Source organism: Lampetra planeri, chromosome 2, assembly GCF_965212315.1.
Source record: "Lampetra planeri chromosome 2, kcLamPlan1.2.h2, whole genome shotgun sequence".
Lineage (NCBI taxonomy): Eukaryota > Metazoa > Chordata > Hyperoartia > Petromyzontiformes > Petromyzontidae > Lampetra > Lampetra planeri.
Window position 1 is genome coordinate 13122885 of NC_136108.1, and position 16012 is coordinate 13138896.

Genomic DNA, 16012 nt, shown 5'->3' on the forward strand with positions numbered 1-16012 from the left:
TCAGCAGCCGATGCCATGAAAGTGGAATGTGACTCGGCTTCCACAGGTATTGTGTTTGTAATGTCTTCACACATTCTAAATATGGTTTGTGTTGGTCATAGCAGTAGCGGGGGGAGAGGGGGGATCACGCGGGTTGAAGGGAGTGTGATGCCGCCGCCACGAAGCCGTTCGGCAGGCGCCCAAACCCCCGACTTCGCCACCACCAAGCAACGGAGCCAACCCCGCGTCCCCCTCACCTCACCTCATACGAACACACCCGCACGCATTTCCCCCCCCCCCCCCCCATAGAGCTCCGAGGGGAGGTCACCTGGCCGACCGGTTTTTATCCGAGAAACCCTTATCGGGGTTAACTCTCACGGTTTCCGGCGATCAGGGAATTGGACGACCTCCCCCGTGCTACGTTGCGCCGCGGCGCTGCGACCAGCCGTAATATGGTGTGGTCGCGGCATGGGGCATTCGGCCACCGCGGTTGAGGTGCATTTTCCCCCCACACACACCCCCACGGGTCGACGGGGCAAGCAGGGGAGGGACGGGACAGCACGAATAGCGGGACCGCAGGAGCTGTTGCGCATAGTCATGGAGGGTTGGGATAATTACGCTTGAGCGCGCAGGCACCATTGTTAGGGGAGTTTAAGGATAAGGCTATTAGTATAAATAATTGGGAGAGGGGAGGCGCGCGAGGAGCCATGCACAGCTTCCCACGACGGGCCTTTGTGATGGACACCGCCGCATGAACCTCGATGATGGGGGCCTGCGTGAGAAAAGGATTGATTGGAATTTGCGCCGTGCAGGTCGCTCATTGATTAGCGGAACAAAGGCACCGCGGAGCTGCCTGGCCCGGGCGAGGGGGGCGCGTGCCATTGTTTGGAGTTCACGCCGCGCGGACAAAGGATTAATTAGCATAGCGAAGGCGCACGGTGCGTGGGAAGGGGGTAGGGGTCCGGGAATCAGGACAAATGGGGAGCGCAAAGGGGAAATCGGGCTCTTGTCTCCAGGCCAGCGGACCCGCAGCAGCTCCAGCCAGCGACCCGGACGTCCGTGCGACGCGTCGAGGTGCGCTGTTAGCACCGGGAGCAGCGAACCACCGCGGGCACCAAACAGTGAGTGGGGGGGTGAAGTAAAGTAGCGTAAGCCGATAAATAGGGAATAGGTACAGGTTTGGGTGGAATAGGCCAGCCTCGTCGACTCACTGATTCAACATCAATTCGCAGGTAGCATATAATAAATCATTAATAGCGAAGCGTGGTCTCGCGTGATCTTGTTGAGCAGTGTCGCGTGGGGAGCTGCGTGTGTGCGCGTGCGACCACCCCGTGTGCGATACAGGTGCGCGATCATAACGTGAGTTGAGTTGGAGTGCGCGGAGCGGCGTGTGTGTGGGCGTGCGTACGTTCGCTCCGTGTGGGTTGCAGGCGCGCGATTAGGACAGGGAGGTATCGTAGTAGGGAGGGGCAGAATACTACTCGGTAATTAGCCATGCCGGCTACGCGGACCCGCGGGGGAGGGGAATCCTCGGGCGATGGTTCCCACGCCACGGGTGAGGAACCTAGCAGCGGGGGGGCGATTGATGATGCTAGCCCGGCCGTTAGCATTATCGAGGGAGGGATCTCGGGGGCTAGCGACCCTCACAGGAGCACATTTGATGTCGCTTCTCGCCCAGGATTTGGTATGAGTGCCCCGATCCAGCACTGTTGTTCCTCAGGTCGACAAGACTCATGCGTCTTCGCCACGGCAAGTCAGTGAGGAATTACTAGGGTGGTCGGACATTGTCAGTCAAGCCAGAATTATTCATGGCGACAGTATATTTTCCAAAAGTCGAAGTGGAGAAAGTAGAAACAAAGGTATGTATGTATATATGAGAATGGCGAATACTGTCCATTAATCATTTCAACTTTGAGGATGACAGCCAGTGGCAGCATCTGACGAGAATTAACTGCATCAAATAGTATAACTTAATAGAGCTGCAAAGCTCGGCTCAGGATAAATGTGAATAAAGCAAAGGTCATGCACAAATTCCCTTTATAATTGGAGATATCGGTCAGAGAGACACGACTGGAAATGACAGCAGAGTGTGTGGACCTCGGGCTGCTATTAGTTACATTGCGACAGCAAAAGGAACACGGATTCGAGCAGATATGCAAGTTAATCATAAAAACTGTCATGAACAAGAAGCTTTGGCAGAAGGGATGCACGATGAAAAATAATGCAAGCATCCAAGGGGAGATTAAATTAATCTGCAGGTATGACAGATTTACACGGCAAAGAAGACATCTAATTAAAACTAAACCATTTGCTTTTGCCACGGATCCAGTTTGAATGGAATTGACACTTGCACTCCCATGGATGCCTGCTCATACTTCAGTGCTCCAAATATTCCATGTTGGCACATTATGGAATGGAGTACAGAAAATGGTTTAGTAACCATCTCCTCGGCTGGTAACCCAATTTGTGGACTCGTTATCCTAGGGTTTTTTTCAGGGTGTGTAAGTTTTCTATCACATGGAATAAACACTCGAAATGGGATTGTCTCCATAGCTACGTGACTTTACCGAAAGTACCAAAGAGTATGGATTCCTGCAGTCACGAAAGCTTCAAATCAAGATTGTCTCAATAGTCCTAACAGAATACTGCCGAGTTGTGATATTCAGCGATATTTAGCAGGATGATCTCTTGATCTGAATGCCCAGCAATGCAGAGTAATATCGTTCGTCCACCTGACATTATTTTGAAAATTATATTATCATTTGCTTTTTAACAAGCACCATTATCACTGTGAGTATAGATTTATCAAGGTGAGAAATGTAAAGGTTCAACTTGTTATTCAGGTTTCCTGCGTAACCTAGCTTAAAGGTAATGAATCAACACAAAACTGCTCAGATGTAAATTCTTTATTCCCCCCCCCCCCCCCCAAATAAACTGGTAAACGAAATTGTTAAAACACTGTACAATAATTCTAGTCAATAATACAGTGAATTAGACAAATGAGATGAGAAGACAGCTTCCTCTGGCTACCCATGTAAATGTGTGCTCAAAACTAACCACCAGCATCTGGCCACAGGTTCACAATTTTGGTTGCAATCTTGTCAGGTAAGCCCAGTTACAGAAGGCTCGACTCTGAACCGGAAACGTTGAGTTTAAATCCTGCTCAAGGGTCAACGTAACGTGCCATCCCTCCTTGGTTAATCAAAACGGTACAGTCCTACTTTGTGAATCAACAGTGGTTGCCCTATAGAGACTATCTTCCACCATGAGAATGTCGAATTTATACCATTAACTCAGGGGTCAGCAACAGACACAAGCAGCGTCCCACGCTCTTTCCAGCACACAATTTGACTTGACTGTCATCCGATATGCAACAAGGAATACCCCTTATTACAGATTGACACAAAACAACCCACGCGTAATTATATTTTGCACATTTGTGTTAATTCTATCATACGATTACTATAAAGCACAAGCATAGTTATTTGCACAAGTCTCAACAAGTGCAATTCCTGTTGCAGAGATGGTCTTAAACAACATTCAAAACGGCACTCTAGCACACAAGACTTTGCAAAGTGTTAACCCGCTCCGTTTAACCAACTTGGTCAACTGTTTGGGAAACGTTTAAAATGTCCTTTGGACATTTGACAGCACGAGCAGTCTCCGGACTCAAGTGTTTGTCACCACACCAGGCTGTGAAGTTCATTGACTGGACATGCTGAAGAAATGCTCCAGAATATTCACTCTCAATCCACAAAACTAATCACGAAGAAAAAGCATTATAAACAGTATGTTCATGAACAAAAAAAAGGAATCTAAAATCCAACGTGGTGTTAAATATTGTGTATATATGATGAAGAAGAGCTTCATAGCTCATCGAATTCTTCCAGTCTAAATAAAGATTCTAAATAAAGATTCTGAACTAGCAGGCAAGTCACACGCCTGCTTGGGTTGAAGGTGAGTGAGCCCACAAACATGAAAAGGCAAGGTGTGCATTTTACAAAAGACCACTTTCCAGTAAAGGCAAATTACCTTCTTCCCACAAATACAAAACAGTGAACACTTCTTGTGACCATTTTCAACAGGCGATTTTTCCATTTCTTTTTTACACAAGAAACATCACAAGAGCACCTACGCAGCACAAAGCACTGTAGATGGATGTGCTGCTTCCTGTGGTCAGAATGACATCAATATCCATGCATCAAGATGTTCCCTTGACGGAGCTACATGATTCACTCACAAGCGAAATTAAGCAACTTGGAAGCGATTTCACATTGTGAAGGCATTACTGTAATTATATTTTTCTCGGTACGAATTTTGCCAGGTGTGCTGAGCAACCGAAACATTGCACAACTTCCTCAAAGCCACTTGAATTGCTTTTTAAAAATCTCAAGCTTAACCCACCAATCTCAGTGGTGGGGATCTTTTGATTATTGGCGAGACAAGGCCTTTTGGATTGGAACACTTTCACAATCCCACATATCACCTCTACACCTACATCAGGCTATCAATGCAATTTGCTGCCGACGAGGCCACTGCAGGAATGTGCTACCTGTTCCTCTCCTTAAGCTCTTAGATAGTCACATGAACACACTATAATGAACCTGCTATACATAAACATTGGCGCATTCAAAAGCCACATTTCTGTTTGTGCATTTTGCTGCAGTGTGTATTGCCAATTTGTTTTCCAGTTTGTGTTCCTTATGTGATGTGAAAAGAAAAATCGCATATTCATAATAAACAAATGTAAATTCAATGGAATGAGGGACTCAGCCAAGGATGTGGTTTCATGTGCAATCGTGTCAGTGTCTGACCGAGTGCTTCGGCAGACATTAGAACAGAGATCAATTGCAGATGATATTTACGCGGCTTGCCAAGAAGGGTCGGTGAGATTCCAAGCCAGGATAGTTAACTCCAATGGAATGTATGCATTGCTAGGCGAGGTGGATTTAAAGTAGTTATCATTAGGGTATGAATGATAAACATTGAGAGCATGGTTGAAGAGGCTGGGATATGGTGAAATGGGCCATGGTTATGGTTCATAGAAAAATGCAACACAATAAAACCAACGAGTTGAATAGCTCTTATGTCATACACTTGTACCTTCACTGCATGTCCTGGGCTGACCGAGAAGAATTTGAAACTTCATTAATGCGAAAAAGATTTTAAAATGACTTTCAAGTGTGCCACCATAGTGCTTTGTTGACGTCACTGCAGCGACACTATAGAGTACAGCAGTCATACAACGGTGATATCACTCGACTGCTAAGCGAGCTCTGAAAGTCACTTGAAAACATGAATGACGCATCAAACTAATTTCAGCAAAACCCAGCACACACACACACACCCAAAGTAGGTATCTACAAGATAAGAGCTACGTGTTTCTAGTTGGAATCGTCCTTTTGAAGGTCAGGCCGACAGCGATGCGGATTCTCACAGCAAGCAGCACCGCTCTCGCAGTCTCTGCAGCAGGCTCTTGTTCGGCTTCACTTTGCCGCTTTTGTCCTTCCCCTCGTCCATCTTCCTCTTCCGAACGTCCCGCAAGAGATCAAAAAACACCTATGCAGGAAAAAAACCCCACAAAGTTGAGCAAAAGAATAAAATAAAGTAATGCACATGAAGAAATGCCAAAAATAGGGTATGCAGGTCACTGCAGGCGAGATATGACTCGCCAGAGTTTTACTCCATGTATATTATTTGCGATAGTAAACTGGAGTACCACAAATTAATACTTAAAAAGACACACAAGAGAAGTCAGCAACCCCACTTCCTGCACAGCCACCCTCACATGCCAGCTCATAATCCTGAATGTTGACTCTTTCTCACACAATGACCTCCAATTATCCACCATCACACTCACTTGTACATTCACGAATGCCCTCATGCAACGGTCTGTGGTGCTCATGTCACCGCCGAAGGCAGCGAGCGAATGAACAACCAAACAACACGGATATTTATTGGTTTGCGTGCTTCACCTTGTCGACGTTGGCACGGGTTTTAGCCGAGGTCTCGACGTAGCTGACCCGCCACTGCTCGGCGCGCGCCCGCGCCTCCTCGGACGACACCTGCCGCCGCTCCTCCAGGTCCGACTTGTTTCCCACGAGCAGGAACGGCACACTGTCGTCCTCCTTCACGCGCAAGATCTGCTCCCTGTGGCCGTGATTCAGGTGTGGTCTCTTGTTACAGGGTCTTCACATACAGTTGTGTTGATATGCATTCAAATGCCGAGTGGATACGTGCCTTTATGATGTGGACCAGTTTACTATAGAATGCCCTGATGATGGATCCATATGTTAAGTGTTCATTAAATTAAGCTCTGAAGGTAGACCAACTGGTTCCTACTTGACTCTGCTTAATGGAATCCACAGTAAAGCAGCCTGGTTTATTGATACTCCTATGCTCACCGGTTCACTCCAGTCACGCTCACACTATCGTTCAAATGCTTATGTATCCCTGGTGACTATACTTACAAACTTCATGCCCTAATGCCTCTGCCAATGTCAAGGACTTGTTCTACCAGTCCGAAAGCTGCCTTATAGCAATACTGTGTTCATATACTGTGCTGCGAGAAAATCACCATTCTCTCATTCCCATCGCATTGCTCCACTTTGGAACTCCCTCCTGTCATCTCTTCCCAAATTTGCTATAACCTTTTGATCACTAGCTGCTTTGTGTTATAAGCCTTCAGGCCTACAATCATCACATACATCCAAGTAACTTTAACGCTTGCATCACTAAAGGGCCAACTTCTACATATGTCCGCTGGGCTAAAATTGCAAGCCAGTTGGTTGAGGTGAGGGAGTGGGGTGAGGGAGTGAGGGAGTGGGGTGAGGGGGGGTAGAAGGGGGGAATGCACACCTGAACTCAACGGTGGCGGCGAACGATTCGTGCTCACAGATGGAGAAGACGCACAAAAATCCCTCGCCGCTGCGAAAGTAGTTGTCTCGGATGGCGGCGTACTCCTCCTGCCCGGCCGTGTCCAGGATGTCGATCTGCACCTCCTCGCCATCGAGCACCACCTTCTTGCGGTAGCTGTCAGCCTTGGTGGGCTCGTAATCCTCCACAAACTTCAAGCCGGGGAGGAAGTGGGACAGAGCCAAAGTTGCGAGTTTTGCCCAAATTATCACGTTTCGGCAGATATATTAATGGAATTGGCCAAACATCGCAATTACAAGAACCTGCTGAAAAACAGTCTTAAGAGTCGGTAAGCATTAGAGGATAACTTAAGAGCACTGTTAGTCACACCTCATGTGTGTACAAAAATCCGACAGCCTGTGCCGCTCTGTAGAGAAGCACAGCATGACCACAAAGTAATAAAATAAATGAAAGACATTAAAAGGCTCAACAGTGGTAATGTTCCCAAGGAGAAGTTAAAATCCCTGACATAAGGAAGACTGATGATACTGAAGTAATAGGTATGCTGGAATAAATACATCTATTAAGCAGGTGAGCACTTTGGCTATATAGAGCAGCTTTCTTCAATGTTAGACATTTTACATAAAAAAATAATTTCATTTCTTTTTTATCTTAACTCGTATGTCCAAAAGGTAATGGCATAAAATGATCGCTCTCGAAAAGATATTTGGTGAGACTGCAAGAAATCAAACCTGCACATGTAAAGAACTTTAAATATAAAAACTACACTGCTATGTTGATTTGAAGCTTTCGTGACTGCAGGAATCCATACTCTTTGGTTCTTTCGGTAAAGTCACATGACTTTACTGAAAGAACCAAAGAGTATAAACTGCTATGTTTTAACACTGGAAATTATTTTAATATTCAGTCCAAAATACGATTATATTGTCACGTCAAGAAGACATACATTTAAAGAACGGAGTTTTTTTTCTAACAACAGAAATGTAGTTCCAAAAAGTGAGGCAAACCAATGACTACGGTGGCTGTGATGTGGCTCCGCTGCAAAAGCGAATCGTAAATCGGACCAAACCACCAAAGGCCTCACCTCGTCATACATGAACTGCAGGGTGAGCGCCGACTTGCCGACGCCGCCGCTCCCCACCATGATCACCTTGTGCAGGGCCGCATTCTGCCCCTTGGCTTTGTTTGCCGCCATTTGTTTTGTACGAATGAGATGCCTGTGAATGGTTGATAATCAAAAACAAAGAACAAACATTATTACTTAACTTTGTAACGCAAAGCTGACAAGGAGTTGAGCCTGCGATAGTGCGCGTAGCAGGATGGTCCAAGCCTTGTAGCGACGCGTGTAATCACCAGCAGCGGAACCCGGACGAGCGACCAATGTGGTTTTCGGTGCAGTCGGTAGAAAATAGTGTCCCTCGCGCGTCAGGAAATCCCTGCCTGCCCCTTGAGCTGCCCGGAAACCAGGCGCTAGCGTTGTGCTTACAGAGGTCTCTTCAGCCCACTTCCAGCCCTATTGTTTTATTTTGCACTCGACTTCCTGTGCTGTTGGGAGAAACGATTTGAGAGCTGCAGAATGGGAGGGAGGATGGACTCGGGAAGGCGTGAGCGATCACGAGTGTTTAAAAAGTCCCGTTCATTTATGCTCGATATATCTTAGGCGGTATTTCGCCTTTGCGTGAATCTGTTGCTTTAGTTTCAAACTCAATAACAGTCAGCACACTGTGCATTACGAGAAAGCACCACACTTCAAGTATACAATGATAGTCATCTGTAGTCCTTGGCAGTTGAAGACATTACCTTAAAAGATGAGGAAATAAGTGATAATAAGTGTGTGCCGAGTAAGAAACTTAAAGTAGAGCAAATATTTCAAACAACAAGAAACAGACCTCCTCTTGCACGCTGAACCAAAACGCTGCGGCATTTGACTGCGGTTGCACTGAACAGCGGACAGGTTGGGTTGTGTGCTTTTGTAGACCTGTCCTCAACGTGACGTGTGCTGTTTGTGAGAAGGGACTTTTCCAGCACCGCGAAACAATTTTACTTTCTGAAATTTTTTCCGAGAAACATAAACATCCGCTTAAGAAATATATTTTCGACAAAGATATTGTTTTTCTTCAACTCACGCAACCTGTAGCCAGGCATGCGAAACAGCACAGTGACCTCTCAGACTTTTCCGCCCATTTTACATTTGACCATAACTCAATCCCTTCAGGACAACTCCACTTTTGCCTTTCCTTCCCGAATCCATTATTTAGTTAAGACTCGGTTAATTATGTTGAAATGAACATATTTGAAAATCTTAGATAATAACGCTCTATTGTATACATCCTCGTTTTCGTTTACACAGCCCCCCATACCTCCTTTCACACCCAAGAATCCGATTTTCCATCATGAAAACGTTAAACCTTGGCACGAGTGCCGAATCCTGGTTGAAATGCAATGTGACACCATGAATACAAATGGCTGGATATCTACCCCCCCCCCCACATCTAAGAATATCACCAAGGAGTAGAGTAATGGGGAAAGGCGTTTTTACTACAATAGTAATGCTTTTTAAATTTCCTCTGTTAATACATTTTCAGCATTCCATCGTCAACAAATTCTCAATGAATGTAGCAGACATGCGGCCTCTCAAAGAAGATGAAGTAGAGAGGTGCGCAGGCCACGGTGTGGATGCACTCACATGAACTGACCTCTTTAAATTGAAGATAATTGATAGTGAATTATGCTTTTTGCAGAGGCTTGTTTGGATTTTTACATGGACTTTGCATGCGTGTGCGTCTGTACCCTATAGAATAAGCCATGTTGCTTATATGTTTTTATACAGCACCACATCATCTGATGTGTAAGACAAATCCTGCCAGTCTTTTTTTTTACCTGAGAGCTTTGAAATAAATCTCTCAATCCCAGGTCTCCTGTCCAAATCAGATGTAGCGTTGCAATGTTGTTGCATATTTTGGTGAAAATAATTTATGTTTATTGGAAGGTAGCAAATGTATTATAAACTTGCGTAAAAGAGTGTAACTTACATGTTTTCGTAAACTTTGCAATGTTAAATATGTATCGTTCAAACTCTTATTTTATATCTACGTGACTTTACCGAAAGAACAAAAGAGTATGGATTCCTGCAGTCACGAAAGCTTCAAATTCAGATTGTATCGTTCAAATTTACTATGAAATTATCATTTGCAATATAAGGTTTAAGGGCTAGCAATTACAATCAGGTCTGAAAAGACTGCTGATATTATAGAGCTATTGTTACAACTATATTCCATTGGCCTCAATAGACAATGAAAACCAAGCAGGTATACGTTAATAGTATAAATGTTGCAGATCATCATGTTTACCTTCACTTTAGAGGGCTCCCTGCATTCACGCAATGACTCACCTAATCTATGCTAACTGGGGCTCAAATTCAGGGGGTTAGGGCCTAACCGTAGGTTGAAATTTAACCAGAGAATCATGGAGAAAACTTTACACGTGACTGCCATAAATTGGTGAGCATCAGATGTGCATGATGTGCTATGAATGGCAGCAAACGCTGTCGACTAGACAGTGGTTCCTAACCTTTCTGGACCTATGCATCACATCAATCCTCAAAAACCTTTGAGGACCACCATGCAGCACACATTTTTCTAAATTAAAATGACCAAAAAGCAGTAAAATAGTAAATATCCATGGAAATGATTAACTTACTCTTTATTCACTAATCCCAACAGTTGTGCAATGAGCAGTAAACAAATGGTGTTTTGTAAAAAAAATCGTAGTGTATGCAACAGTTCGAGCTACAACTTTTCACGGCCTTGCAGACCACCGGTCGGTGCTTCGTGAAACACTCACTGATTGGGAAGCCATGCACCTCCGATTTGCATGGTTGGCTACGTACGGTGCGAAAAAAGTTCAACATACATACATCCATGCACTACGCGCCAAAAATTTGCACCCCCGCCTCCCCAGCAGCATGCACATTATTTTTACATTTCTTTTTACCATTTCATTTGTAAGGGTAATAATTATCATTTACTTTTTTCGGCAAAGTTACATTTAACCTCCAGATTTTTTTCAGATGGACCATAAAATGGGAGAGTGTGTTTGCTAAATTCTATAACGAAGAAACCAGAGTAACAAGCAAAAATCATTGAGGTGGGGAAAACGCTTAAAAATCCACAAATGGGCCCACAACAAATGTACTGCATTGCTATCTTTTGCCCACCTCACAGCTCAGCTGGTCTGGTAGTCTCAAAAATCTCTATGATCCAAAAACGCTTGCCTATAAAGTGCTGGATTACGGGTGTGCTCGACTATAAATTTGCCTCTATCTAACTTAAATGTGGACTAAGTTAACTGATGGCTGAAATAAAATGTTTCTGCTGTCATTATTGAAAGGGTATCATTAGTCGGTGATCACAAACCTGGCGAAAAGAAAATTACTTGTAATGTTGTCTTGAAGCCAGCACCATTTGGGTGTTAAGCCCTGAGGCTACGTGACATCACCATGAATCACACTGCGGAATTCCCCACCCCCATGTGAGGTCATTGTGTTGACATGTGCTCCTGAGCAACCAACGCTTCCGTTGCTTGTTTCAGTTTTCACTCCACCCTGTTCCACTTCTTCCGCACATTCGGACTAAGTCTCCAATTGCGAGCAGATAACAAGTGTTCTTTATGACAACGCACCTAAGCAGTGTTTTGGAGCATTTCTGACAGCAGCCTTGTTGACATTGGTATTTGTCAAGGTAGGGTTATAAAGGTTAACCTGAGTCTATCACACTTAGGAGAAATAACGTGTGTAAATAATGTGTAAAAAATAATTAACAGCTTTCAAAATGTATACATAGCCTTCATGGTAAGGTGGGAACATTCTTCCCACGAGCTACACAGGACTGTTCTCTCATATTGCCATTCTTAAAAGCAAACAGGCAATCCATGTGCACACAAACATTGGTCACTGCAAATAACAATAGCAGCATAATTTACACCTGGAAAGGTGCTTGTAATTTCCCTTGAGGTCATATAAAAAAACATCTAGAGGCTTGGAACATAAAAACCCCCGGCTACAATCACACATTTACCGTAGTCACAGCAGAAAACCTTGCTGTCGTGTGTTATTTCCAATACGTTTCAGTTTCTCTCGATGTGAGCTTTGTGACCGAAGGCAGACTGGACAAATTACAATCTCAAACGCCCCGCTACCAGCTTCCAACCACAACATGTCCACAAACGAAGAAAGGAGTGGGGACCTTTCAGGAATTCAACAAGTCAAAATCGAATTTCTCTTTGGCACCTAAAATCAACTCCTGGCCACGGAAAACACATCAGTAAATCGATCCTGTGTCCTTGCCAGCCGTCACTCCATCAACCCACAGTGACCAGCGTGGTGACGTATAGCCAACTTCATACATGTCCACCCCAAAGGATTCAAATAACTGAGGCCCACGCTATCTTCAATACCCTTGGGGGGGGGGAAACCCACCCAATAATGTGAGGCAGAAACCCCAGAAACCGAGAGAGACACACGAAACTGAGGGAACCCCACGAATCTGACGCACAGAAACCTTTAACTGTCACGTAGGCAAGAGCGAGCACACTGGGAAAAAAAACGGGGGAAGGGGGGGTTACTAAAAAAGTTTGCGTAGCAGCAATACGCGAATGTAAACCATTTCGTGAACACGGCCTTATTAAATGGAACAATAATAATCTTGGACAGACGTTACGAGTTTCCACACTTTTCTCTAAGTAAAGACGCAACTTTTGGGAGCTGACCTTCACATAAGACCTGAATCATCGGCCAGCAGCCGGTGCGACTGCAATAAACAGGGCTTTGTTTATTACTTTCAGGTAAACAAAAGAAATTGAAGATCCAATGGACGGCCGCGAGACACTCAAAATTGTGAGAAACCCCGAGTCTCAAGAGTAATCCTTGAGACTTGACACGTGTTCAATCCCCATAATTGACACGGCGTGATGAGGCCGAGCAGTGGCTTGATAAAGGGCCGTACACACTGTACAAGTCGTCTTTTACCTGTCCCCCCGCTCTGTGCCAGGAATGTGGAGTGCAGAAAAGTGTGCCGTCTTTTTGTGTGTGTGCGTGTAGTTCGGAGGCTGGGAGGGGGGAGCAATCCAGGTGTCCAGCAGGTTCGGGCACGCCAAGCTCCGAGCCCCATAGCGCAGCTACCATCAACCACCGCCACTACCAAAGGGACCCACCGCCTACACAGAGCGACCGTCTCGCAGTGCAATTCCCACCCGTGGCTAAGGCAAAGCAACAAGGACTGGCTTGCATATCACAGTTTTTTAAACAGTGCAGCACAAGCCTTCGTCTTCCTTGCTCAAACGAGCACGGAGCGGACACGCAACGCGTTGTTTTTTGGCGAACCTGAGTCAGTCAGAGGTGGACATTCTGCAGTCATCCATAGGTCAACTCCTATTGCTGATTTTTCCCAAAAAGTGTCACATATACTGGTCTGTATTCGACTCTGAATGGATATTGCATTGTGCAGACTTCGTGCTGTTGTATTAATTTATTCATTAATTTGCTATTCTTTAATATTATTCCAAGCTGATCGTCCCATTATTCCATGAGGGAGATACTTTTAAAATATATTTCTCTACGCACGTCAATTCTGTGCCTCTTCTTCAGTCAAATCCACTATCCTCTATATCTCGTTCCACCGCACGCTTCAATCTGACCCTTGGTCTCTGTAAATTCCATAATCGTTCTAATTTATTTCGATTGTCTCTTCACAGCACATGCCTAAATCATCTTAAGTCTGACGTGCCTTATCTTCTCGAGAATATATATAAGTAACAGCCTTTTTAAAGCTCCAATTTATTTGTGTCTGCCTCATGTGCTATTCATGAATCAAAAACTGTTGGTTTAATGGCATATTCTCGAGTACATTTATCATTGCAGCATGCAGGGAAATCACTCGTGAAAATAAAGCTTTAATGGAAGTGCAATCAAACAAGGTCTCCTCATGCATCACTTGCAACGAAGACACTGTGGTTGCAAGCGTGTGAATCTTGGGCCTGCTGCATAGCTTTGTCCAGATACAGAAACCCATGGGATCAAACTTCTGCAGGGAAATATGTAACTCATCAAACGAGGAGGATAAGACCAAAACACCAAATATAGTTAGTTGGAGGTTTCAAGTTGAATTTTGTTTTTAACCAGCCGAGACCTCACGAGACCAGGATGGGTCTCGTTTATGCAATGCGCCCAATGCAATCACACTTCGGAAGCTAAGCAGCGTTGAGTCATGATCATGCTTTAATAAGTGACCACCAACCACAAAAAATTTTGCAGACGTGGGCAGTTAAGAGGGAAGTGCAGAAATCCATTGTTCTGCACTTGCCTCACCTTCAGACCACAATGACACTGCGCGGTGAAGTGTGGTGAAATAGCTCTCATCCAGCAGTGGAGTTACACACGGGCTGTACACTACACTGGCAGCCCTGCTTGTTGTGAAGAGGCAGCGTCGTCGGCTGGGCTATGTGGTTCATTGCGTCAAATTGCACAGATGCAGTATCATCCTTAACCGGGCAAGAACCAAGCCAAGTCCGTAAATCATTACACACAGACACACGCCCGTACACGCGCAAACATCCCTGCATTTAAAGCACAGATACATTACTGTACACACATGAATGTGCACACACACAACACGTGTACACACTGGCCTGTATTCTGCACACATGTCCTATGCAGTATATGACTTCATTGCTGTATTTAAATGTCGTTGTTTTGCTCTTGGCATTCGGACCCAAGTCACTCCTGCAAATGAGACTAAGCCTGGTCTCTTGAGTGATCACCTGGTTAAATAACAAACAAACTTGGAATTTCATATACACGAAATGACATGAAATTATGGGCATAAATATGGACTTAAATACTCGATACACATATTGCAACTATGTTCAGCGAGAGCTGTTTGCGAGCATCTATTAATGTTGTATTTGCATTGAGAACACGTGGCGAGAACCACCGGCACAATCGTACACGTGACAATGTACACGTGACACGCTGCTGTGTATGCATCATAACATACATAAAGCGTCAAATACACAAACACGCTTGTGTACACACGTAAACAATACACGACTTTCACAGGCACATATGTAGTACTCAATACAGTACATCTACACAAGTATACATTCAGTACTCTACTATAAAAGTACACAGTACACACTCTGCAAACCCACTAATACTGTATACACAATCTGCAACACACACACAAAACACTGACATAGTTACACATTTACAGATGCACAGAATCCATACAAGCTACAAACACTATACGGTACAGTATAAACGTTTAACACTATAAACGTACACGTTCACACAGCTTATTTGTGGACACATCCCACACAAGGAGACACTTGACATTTTGGTGACCAATGCCACTCTTGCAAATTAAACTATCCTGGGTCTCTTGAGATCTCACCTGGTTTAAACCAGTCGCTATTCGCCACCAAGTGGCGGTGACGTCTGTCCACACGGCTCTCGTGCCAGGCTAGGTGCACCTCGAGGCTGTCACGTGAACCGCGGCAGGGTTTCGTTTGGGGCATGTCACGGGACAGATGACCGGCAGATGACGCATTGTAATACACGTGTACGTTGAAGTGCGTAACTACTATCCATGTACACACACACAAGCAGACACCCCGTATCAATTCACCATGTCAACTCACGCACACACCACACACGCACACACACGACACACCACACACACATGACACACACCACACACACTCACCACCACACATGCCACTCCCTACCGCCTCCCCCCGCCACTCGCCCCACCGTCTCGCCGCGTTTCTTCTCGCCGCCGAAGGAGACGTGGGGTGGGGGGATAAGAAAGAGGCGGTCTGGACCGACACGGGCTACGGGGCTCGCTGTCCGTAAACAGCAACACGCGCCGCTTACCGCCTCCTCCTCCTTCAGCAGCAGCAGTAGTAGCAGTAGCGGCTCGGCTTCACGACGTGACGGGGGTTCAGCGGGCGCCGTGCTTCATCATCGCGGGCGAAGGCGGCGAGACGCAACCACCACAGCAAGCGGCCGCTTTGTGTCTCGACAACGGCGGGGTTTGACGTCATCCGCTCAAACACGCGGCGTGACGTCACGCGACGAGCCGCGCGAGGTGTGACGTCACGA

General features: G+C 45.4%; 1 protein-coding gene across 3 annotated transcripts; it reads right to left on the reverse strand.

Annotated features, from left to right (window-relative positions):
- Positions 1 to 3957: 3957 nt before the first annotated feature.
- Positions 3958 to 15933, reverse strand: LOC144728424 (ras-related protein Ral-A-like). Of its 3 annotated transcripts, none has more exons than XM_078607868.1 (5): positions 15785 to 15933; positions 7940 to 8072; positions 6838 to 7046; positions 5955 to 6129; positions 3958 to 5538 (listed from the first exon to the last, which is right to left on the reverse strand). In XM_078607868.1, the coding sequence occupies exons 2-5, from the start codon at positions 8048 to 8050 to the stop codon at positions 5413 to 5415; spliced, it is 621 nt and encodes a 206-aa protein (XP_078463994.1). In that variant the 5' UTR covers positions 8051 to 8072; positions 15785 to 15933; the 3' UTR covers positions 3958 to 5412. The 3 variants fall into 3 exon arrangements, with proteins under 3 accessions (XP_078463994.1, XP_078463985.1, XP_078464004.1); XM_078607859.1 differs by lacking the exon at positions 15785 to 15933 and adding an exon at positions 8745 to 8861; XM_078607878.1 differs by lacking the exon at positions 15785 to 15933 and adding an exon at positions 8209 to 8259.
- Positions 15934 to 16012: the final 79 nt, after the last annotated feature.

Bases quoted from the DNA above. Each gene is read 5' to 3' on its own strand.
- LOC144728424 (XM_078607859.1), bottom strand. From the start codon at position 8,779: ATGCCGCAGCGTTTTGGTTCAGCGTGCAAGAGGAG. The intron at 8,073-8,744 runs GTCTGTTTCTTG...AACCATTCACAG, and splicing joins GGTTCAGCGTGCAAGAGGAG to GCATCTCATTCGTACAAAAC. The intron at 7,047-7,939 runs GTGAGGCCTTTG...CCCGGCTTGAAG, and splicing joins TGCAGTTCATGTATGACGAG to TTTGTGGAGGATTACGAGCC.